The following is a 10,000-nucleotide window of genomic DNA, read 5'->3' as shown; positions in this document are numbered from 1 at the left end:
ATCAGTGAAGGCTATTGCAAGTAGTCCAGCCTTTGGGAATTTGACTGTAAGTGGACCCACTGCATGGAAGCTTGCAAGCTTACACAACTCAATCACTAAGCTTTTAAAATAAAATAAAATAAAATAAAATAAAATAAAATAAAATAAAATAAAATAGAGAGAGAGGTTCTGCCTGTTAAGCAGGGCTTTCTGTGTTCTCAGAGATCTAATTATTTCTTATTGCTTTAACACTTTTTGCTATTAAATTCTCCATTTCCTGTACTAAAATATTCCTGGTTTCAAGAATTTGAAGGTATGTTTTTTGTAGGTATGGACAAGAAAAAGTGTGACAGTATATACTTGCTTATCAGGTCTCTTATAACCTGTAACCAGTATTTATTTTTGTGTTGGCACCTAAGTAATTTCTTTAGATTTTAAATCCTCCTCTCACATATGTAAGATATGTAACAGATACAGTTCAACACATTGCAAAAAATGTTATGTTTTATTATTATAAATTAACACTAACTTGATTTGTCAGAAGTTGAAAAGTAACAGGATGAAATAAACTTTCCTGAAGCTTTCTTCTTCTCTTGTTTTAAAAAATAAATATTAATGCTATAAAGGACTGATTTAAAACATTTAAAAAATTTAATGAATTAAACTAGCATTAAAATGTATAAACTTAAAAGGAAGACTGTCTATTTAGCATGGACCTTGAAAAGTAAAACTTGGCTTAAATTTTCACCTGTTTGAGATATAGATGCTGTATTTGGTAACCATATGAATGCATGAGACTAAATGAGATTTTAAAACATAAAGATTAATGTACAAATATAATTTTGAAATATACATGGGAATAGTTCATTTGCCAGAATCATCAATTTATCACATACCTTCCAATTATGCTTATGAATTTGGATTATTAAACTTTCAGATGCAGAATTGTACTGTTGCTGTAAAATACATCTTTAGCCATCATCCTTCCTATTTTGTTGTTGTACTATATTTAAATGGAATAACATAGAGATTAAACACTTTAATTTTATTATTTTATTATGTTTTCATAATGAAATTTTTATATTTTGTTACTTGTGTTTTAAAACTTAGTTTAATTTTAATCCTGGGGCAAAACATAACATACTGAGTTGCCAAATTAATTGATAGCTGATTGAAGTGAAAGATAAGATTTTCATTTGTTCTATCTTATGTTTCCCAGATGTTTGTCACTGTTGAAGATCTAACAGTATTCTGTTTACCGAAAGTAGTCATGATTATTATTTTTAAAAATTACCATGTTGAAATGTCCTACAGCTTTGCATGTTAAACATATTAACCTTTTTTAATAAAAATTAGAAATTTTACTAATTAAAGTTAGTTTTTTTCCCAAGAAGTTAAGTTTAATTTATGAATGGCATTTAGACATGTTGTTTAAACAACTTAAAAACAGTAATAAATACTTTGTAAATAACTTAATTTTTATTTACTTCATATAATATTACTTGTTATATTAAAAATATTACTTGCTATGACAGCAGTTATTCTTCCCCAAATCATGTTTAAAAGGACATCCTGTTTCAATTTTTTTAAATTAAAAATATTACATGCTTGTTCAATTTTTGTACACATTCAACTATGTCTTTCATATTTGGCATTTTGATTTATTAGGCAATCTTAGCATTAAAGACTTTTAGCAAAGCAGTACTAGATTTCAAAAGCACTGTGCATGGTGTCCATGATGAATTAATTCCACTAGAGCACAAAAGTTATTTAAATGCTAGTTTCTTTCAGAAGTTTTACATCACAGTTAAGTTTTCAAAATCAGAATTTAGCTAATATTTTGATGTAAAGGTATATGATTTTTTTGTTCCATATGTAGCTTTTCCTCTTGCTTAGCCCTTTCTTGTATGAATCTGCATAGAAATTAATACCTAATATTATAATTTTAAATGATTAAAAATTAAGAATATATGATAACTTTTTAATCTTATGGAGTACTTTTCTTTAAATGTCATAGTCAAGTCTTTTGGATTTAATGTACACATTTGGTTAAATAAACTAGACACTGAAAGAAACCAGGAACTGGACCTAAAATATCTTTTAATGTCACTATAAATAATTTTGTTTAAGAAAAGTTCACAGAAATAAATAGTTATAAAGTTTTTGTATGTACTGTTAGTTTTTCAGGACGTCATTTTTTATCCTTTTTTTTTTTATTAAATTATAAGATGCCCCCAAAATGAGATTTAATACTAAGGCACCAAGGTTATAAAATTGAGTGTCCATGTATGTGGATAGGGGAATGTGGTGGGAAATAGAGGTCATTTCTTCCTCCTTACCATCCTTGACGTATATAGTTAGATCAATCTATCTATAACCTGTATGTCCCTATACATACATATACATACACATGTATGGTGGTTAGGAGATGGAAGAGAAGAAGGAAGGAAGAGAGAAGAGATGAGAGAGAAGACCACGGAAAAAAGAAGTTGAGTACGCAACAAGGACCAATAGTGTCCCTGGTGGTGATTGAGATAACATAGTTAACTGTACTTGCCCAGGTCAAGTTTCAAACTTTTGAATGTTGTAGTGAATATGGAATACGATATAGGCAGGTGTCTGTTATCGCTCTGGCAAATGTCTATTTCACATGGTACAGTTTTATACCAATAGAACATATAACTGTAAGAGGAAAAATAAAACCGGTAAGTCTAGCATTCACTACTACCCTATCATAAAGTAAGGAGGTCTAATTGAGCTACGTCTTTATATCCTGCTATTTGTACAAATAAAAGACTACATCTTGATGCAAAATAAACACAAAAGCACTGTTGTGACTATAACAGGGAGTCATATACTAATTTATATAATAAGTGGTTGTGCACGCTTTATTCAAGATTATGGCTGCAAGAAATGGCATGAATTGCTGGGTGTGTTTAATGCTGGATTATAGCAATTTGAAACATGTCAAACACATGGCTAATGCCTCATGCTTCACTCATTCTTGCGTAAACCTGCATAGCCACCATCCATTATACCCTTGGTAACAACACAATTCTGCAAGTAAATATTGTTACACTAAGTAACCTTTCAATTCAAGTTGTTTAGGAAGAGAAAATGCAATCTTGTGCAGTCAGTTCCAGTGTCAGTTTAATGTTTCAAAAGGGAAGTGGTGTAGAGAATAAGGATCTATACAGTGACTCGCTTAAAAAAAGAAGAACGAAAGAGGAAAGAAAGAAAAACTTAATGCAGGGGAAAATAGTAGAACTGTACCATTTGAGTGCAAGTAATGAAGTTATTTTTTGATGTGGCTGAAAAGTTGTATATGATGAAAGATTTAAAGATTTAGCTAACAGTTTGGACAAACATTAAAACAGCGACTCCCAATTTCACCTTTCTCTTTAATGATCTGGAATTTATTTTCACTGATTTTTGTAAAATGTTTGTGGTAGGATTGAGAAGAATGAATAATTTAGTTTGATATATTTGGGATCACAAGCACATCCACTTTGAAAGAATATGCTGAATTTATAATTATTTAAAATATACTTTAAAAGGTAAACAGCATCTCACATGTGCTAGATATCTTTCCTTTAGTGGAAAATAGGTGTGGAGGTGTCACTAGGAGAAAGTCAATTCTGAGAAGCATCTTAATTATCCTTGGGGATATATCTCTTTTATAGTGGACATACTCCAAGCTTTCTTCTTTGGGTGAAATGTGTGTTGTAATCATCTTGTTACACAGTTGCCCTGCTTTTGACATATTAATGTTGGTTCAGATGCTTCTGTTTTGTAAAGAAAAAAGCGCTATTCGCTGTTATTATTTTTTAAGCCTGATTTTACTATTAGATGATTGAATTTAAAATGTAAATCACAATTTATACTCTAGATTTTTATTTGTAAAGTCAAAAATTCCATAAGGGCTACTAAAATCCTCTGGTTAATAGGAATTGGAAGTTATGTAAGTCTTTCTTCATAATTCACACCTATCGCTCTCTGCTTGTTGATTATTTTTAATTATTTGTTGATCTTGAATATAACACAGGAATACATGCAGAATTCTTAAATTCATCGAATTGTACTGACATTAACTATCCAGAGTTTAGTACTAAATACTTACACCTGACTCCTACGTTGAAAATACAGTTTTTAATTTTTTTTTTATCCTTGATGTTGCAAGCTCCACCCAGAAATAGTAAGTATTTCAAATAAATTTGGATGAAGGAATAACATACACATAATATATACTCCAGCTATATTGTCAAAAGTAAAATTTAAAAGTAATATGTAGAAGTTATGTCTGTCTGTTTCTACAGTTGGAGAGGACCTAAATTATAATTTTCATATAACTAGTAAAGGCAATCAGACCTTTTCTCTGAATATTTTAAACATCGTGCATGTAAAATTTATGCCTAATTTGAATACTTATTAACTGCCTAATCTCAGAAAAGAGTATTAGCTTTATTTTTTTCTTATAAAATCCATCACTGTGTATCAGTTTTCATTTGTATGATTTTTCTTTGTTAATGTTCAGTAAGATGTTTAACAAAACCAATTTGTTCATAAACACATTTAGTTTAAAACTTGTTTACTATAGTTGCAGCAATTGCTTCCTTTATGGTTATGAGATTTTTGTTGCTTTTTTAAAAAATTAGAACAGCTTTCATTTTATACATAGATTTTGTTATACTAATTTGCTTTGCTGATTTATCTCTTTTATAAATCAGCAAGTCTATTTTTAATTGATTTTTTTGAGTCATAGAGATAATCTGATAATTTAGGCTTGATGAAAATACCTGTTAAAACTATTAAGTTATAACCATTAATTTTAATAATAATAATTTTGTATGCAAAAAAATCTCTGTTGGATATGCATCTCTGTGTATGTGTGTGTCTCTGTGTGTATGATCATTTTTGTAAGAATGTGGGGAAGGTGATTTGTCCATGACACAAAAAGATATTATGCTTACATTTGCTTTATAAAAATACATTTAAAATTTTTAAATGAAAAAGTCTTAAAATAGGACCAAATTTAAAATAGTGAAATCATATAATAATAAAAAATTAGACCGAGTGATAAGTTTAACATCTTTTTTTCTCTAGGCTAAGTCCTCTGCCTATCTGGCATTAACTGTTCAAGTCACAGGGCAGCCAGGTTGTTTCTGAAATTCTGTCCGCAGAACAAGAGAAGTGTATCTACTCAGTTATGGTGTAAGATTCAGATATCTATAAGAACCAAAACTGATCTTTGTAAACCACAAATTCAAGATGTACTGTGAAATTCTGGTTTATAAGAACACATTGGTTCTTTATTTACTGCAAGGATTTCCACTGATCTTAGCAGGACATCTCATTGCTATCCTGAAAGTACAGTATATTTATGCAGTGAAAATGATAAAACATTTATTACTGTAGAGAAGGTAATATGCATAATTTATGCTGTTTTTAGCACAATCATTAGTGATATTCTTGATAGATTTTATTTCCAGCTTTCATATCTAATACATGCCTGGAAAATTAATTTTATATCTTTCATTTATTTGCCTATGTTAAAATTGAGTTTTAAGTCATCTTCAAGTGAACAGTTTGATTGCTGCTCATGCATAAGCTTAATTACTTCCCAGGAAGGACAGTATTAAATGTTTTAAATGTCAGAAAAATAAATGAATATGAGCTGTTTGATTAAAAAAATAGGCAATATCTGACGTGTTTGCAGCAGGAGCTTTTTCTTAAAATGCCTCCAAGGCAAAATTTTATTTAGTCACCAAAAAAAAAAAAAAACATTATACTATTTATCATTGGTTGATACCATATGATTTGTAACACCCTTACAAAATTTTAATTTTGTATGATTAGCTGTGCATCATTAAACAACAGCCTTGCATAAGATGTGCTGTAAAAATCTGACAGAATCAAGATAGTGAATATTTAAAGTAAGGCTGTATAGTCATCCATGTTTGTCAAAGGTAGATAATAGGAAACAGCACAGAGTGAGCAATCATGCCTTCATTTAAACTGGTTTTATAGGTAGACTTTAAAACGTGGCCATTCATAAATGCTATTGTCCATGCTATATGTGTGGTATGTTACTTTGGCTGTTAAACGTAACCACACAAAAATCGCTTATAGAAACCATAATTTCAGTGATTAGTATCTGGATGAAAGCTGAATTTGTATTGCTTTTCTTGGTAAATGACTATTCAAAGCTTTTTTTTCCCTCCTTCTAAAGATGCTGTCTCTGTAATTGGAAGAGAGGGACATCTTGATAATGGAAGTGTGAAGGTGTAACGTGTGTTAATTGATACTTCTTAATCACTTTTAGGTATTAAGTCATGATGCAGGAATCTGCGACAGAGACAATAAGCAACAGTTCAATGAATCAAAATGGAATGAGCACTCTAAGCAGCCAATTAGATGCTGGCAGCAGAGATGGAAGATCAAGTGGTGACACCAGCTCTGAAGTAAGCACAGTAGAACTGCTGCATCTGCAACAACAGCAGGTAAGTTTTGTTTTCTTCAGTGATTCCTTAAAACAAATAAGCCTGCTTTCTTAAATATGGAAGATGTATTCATAGTAAATTGAGCATGTTGTATTAAGCTAAAAGATGTTAAGAATTTATTATTATTTGGAACACGATTGAAGTATGAGTAAAGATAGGATTTTCATATTAGTTACGTCATACCATCACCAGAGTGCCCTTCAGGTGTCGGGCTGCTAATTAAGTTCACAGGATGATTTTTGGAGGGTTCTGTAAATCTTTGTAACAAATATTTTATAGCTTCTGTTTTACTGTCTAACACTGTGCTGCAGAATGTGATACTTAGTTTTCCACCAGAGGGCCACATTACTTGATTCTTGCTTATACAATGAATTTCTTCAAAGTCTGAGCTAAGGTGAAAAAGACCACAACGAAGATGCTTGCCCCCGATAGCTGCAAATATTAGCTATTAATCAGTTGAAATTTGCTGAGAGATTATAAACCATGTTAACGCTATTATCATTTATGTTGCTTTTCTTGAAAACGCATTCCCAAGGTATTTTGAATATACATCTTTTAATAACATTAAAAGAGCAATTTTTGTTTTCTGCTAGTGTCTCATAAAATTTAGTTGTTTCCTTTAAATCTAGAAAAGTAAAAAACTGCTCAGTAAAGATATACTGTTAAGCAGACCATTATTCTTTTTATAAGGCAGATTAATTTTTCCCTATTTTGTTTGTCAATGAAATATTCTTTTCAACCAGAGTAACCACTCCATTCCTCACTGATTCAACTCTGCGGAAACAGTGACAGAGAACAGAAAGCTTTCAAAGCATATACTTATATTAGGCCAGAGTGAGTATGCCTGTTTGAAAATAAGATTTTACTTGTTTTAAAATAAACATATTTCTTTAAAACTCTAGATTGCATTCAGACTAAATGTAAAAAAATATATTAAATATAAAAATATAAAAATATGATGAATTATTGAAAAATGTTTCAAATTGACTGATATATCATTCACATTTTTAAGTTAGTATATAATAAGTGAAGATGTATCTCAAAAGTTAAAGCAAATGCCCACACTAGAGTGATATTTAATAGAATCATTATTTTAAATAATAACAGCGTTTAGAAAGTTATCTTAGAGTAAATGTACTGAATAATGTCTTAACTTTTCGGCATTGTTTTCAAGAATAATTTTTTAAAGAGCTAGACATAACGCTTTGAATAGGTTCACTATTACTTGGGAATTATTCCTCTTTTCATAAACAGTAATTGTTAGGAAGATAATTTTTATTTTGTTTTGAAATATTTGTTTTTACCATTTTAGGAATTACATACCTACCAAAGTCCCAGGATTAGCGTATTTTACAGGCTACTTTAAATAAATGCAGTTTTCACGATAGCTCTTTTTTTCCTTAATGTATTTATAAGAAATATCATATCAGTGAAATGCTATTATATTCCTACTGACTCCCCTAAGAGTCTTAAGAATTTATAGCCAAATTCTATTTTGTCTGAGAATACAGTAGATTTTATTTGTAAAGGCAAGTAAAATTAATAATTGAAAATAAACATTGGAGTTTAGTACTAATAAGACAACAGATTCTGAAGGGAAATGCAAAGCAGTAACTTTTTTTTTTCAAAACTACAATTACTTATTAAATAAAAAGAAAACAAAGTAAAATCATGGCTATACTTTATAGTATCTGGAGATATTATATGATGAGATCTGTAAGGTGTGTTTATAACCTGAGTTTGCATTTTATTTTGTTCTACACAGTTTGTTTATGAAACTATACAGAAGTAAATACTAAAAGTTATGTTCTTTAGATAAGTAGAAACTTTAGTAATGTATTGCATGTTTGTGGAGTGCCTTCTAGCAGTAATTTAACACATGAGTAAGGTAGGCATCTACAAAAGATACTTCAGGAAGTGTCTACAGGAAGATATGTAATAATTTAATAAATAAACATGCAAAAACCTTTGTAAATGTCTCTTCCCTTGGTTATGTTTTAACTATATTAATACAGTTAGATACTTAAGGTTATTGAATTTTTGTCCTTCCATGAGTATATTTTAGAATGTGCCTTTAAGTTCATTAAAGATTAGAATGTCTTTTCTATAACATGAATGCAGTTATTGCTTTTTAATGCTAACATATTCACGACATTTCAGAAGTAATCAAAACCATGGGGAAATATTCAAACCAATTCAAAGAAGTGAAATAATTTTACAAATTTATCTTTATTTGGTGTTACTTAAATGTAAAGTTTTGAACAAAAAATAATTACTTCTTATGAATATAATAGACTAATTGTTGTTGGTTAAAGTCTCTTATTTAGAAATATAATTTAAGAGTCAGTGAATGATGAAAACAAAGTAAAATTTTGTTTCCTCTGAACTTATGGCAGAATATGGTCTGTTTTGAGAACAGAATGTTTACCTTGATTTTTATGGCTTTTGTATTTTTATAGAGGTGAGCAGTGTGACTTAAATCTTGTAATTAGGAGGAAAGGTTTGTGTTTGGAGTAGATTGTTACAGGTACTCGATGATAAATGAGTTGGCAGAGTAATAGAGATTGATAAATTATAGCTAGAATTTTTACCCAGAATTTAATTTTTTTAATATTAAAATATTTCTGAAAGCTGGAATATCTTTCAGTTTTAATATTTGTAATATAATGGACATGATCATAGGGACCACACCTTTGTTAGTATGCTCTACTATTTTATATCTACTGGAAAATTAGAAATAAAAAAAGCCTTCTCCTGATGAATTACTCCCTCCTTCACTCTTTTCTCATCTTCTAAAATTAGTACTAAATACTAGAATGTATAATATATGGAGGTAGCATATTTCAAATGTTGTTTTAGATTAACTGCATTGAGAAATTATTCTGCATTAGATGTAGAATTTTATTTTGATATTAGGTTTGCAGAATTAATTGTTTGTGTCACTAAGGTCAAAATAGTTGCTAAAAACTTGATTGCTTTACAGGGTAGATTTGAGCTTGCATTTTGAGCATTCATTAAGTCAGATAATCTTTCTGAATGTTTTATGAGATTGCACTGCTTTGAAGGTGTTTCAGGTGATGATGTTTAAAAACATCTGGTCAGTACTTTCTTACTATCAGTTCATTTATCCCTAGTCACTCAAAACAGAGTCTTTGAGTGATCATTTAAAAATCTATATATTTTATTTTCAAAATGAAATTTAGAACAGTGATATTTTTCAAAGCATAATATTTGACATTTAATAAACAATACTAGTACCTGTGATTTTATTTCATTTTTACTACCTTTAACCTTGACAATTTGATCAGGGAGATATAAAAATCTTTTAAAAGACTGCTTATGTGTAAAGAAATAAATAGCCATGCTAACTCCAGCACTTAAGTACATCTGGTCTCATTCTATGTTTTTCTCTTCTGTTTATCTTTATTGAAGTGTTTTATGTTTATGTTTGAATAAATAACAATATAATTTTTAAATAACAAAGCCACAGTAAGTCTCCCATACACACATTAAAAGCACAT

At 29.6% G+C, this 10,000-nt stretch overlaps 1 protein-coding gene across 18 annotated transcripts in view; it reads left to right on the top strand.

Moving 5' to 3' along the window:
- FOXP2 (forkhead box P2) overlaps positions 1-10,000 on the top strand; it is a 245,159-nt gene that overhangs the window by 5,279 nt on the left and 229,880 nt on the right. For 14 of the 18 annotated variants that reach the window (XM_011372421.1, XM_011372418.1, XM_011372415.1 and 11 more), the window contains exon 1: positions 6,312-6,479. In XM_011372421.1, coding sequence (XP_011370723.1) covers positions 6,312-6,479 — 168 coding nt within the window. Of the gene's footprint in view, positions 1-6,301; positions 6,480-10,000 lie in introns of those variants that run through there. The other 4 variants (XM_011372417.1, XM_011372419.1, XM_011372423.1 and 1 more) reach the window with 1 other exon arrangement.

The sequence above is a fragment of the Pteropus vampyrus genome, unplaced genomic scaffold (assembly GCF_000151845.1).
Source record: "Pteropus vampyrus isolate Shadow unplaced genomic scaffold, Pvam_2.0 Scaffold206, whole genome shotgun sequence".
NCBI classification, from domain to species: domain Eukaryota; kingdom Metazoa; phylum Chordata; class Mammalia; order Chiroptera; family Pteropodidae; genus Pteropus; species Pteropus vampyrus.
This window is presented reverse-complemented; position numbering and strand designations above follow the sequence as displayed.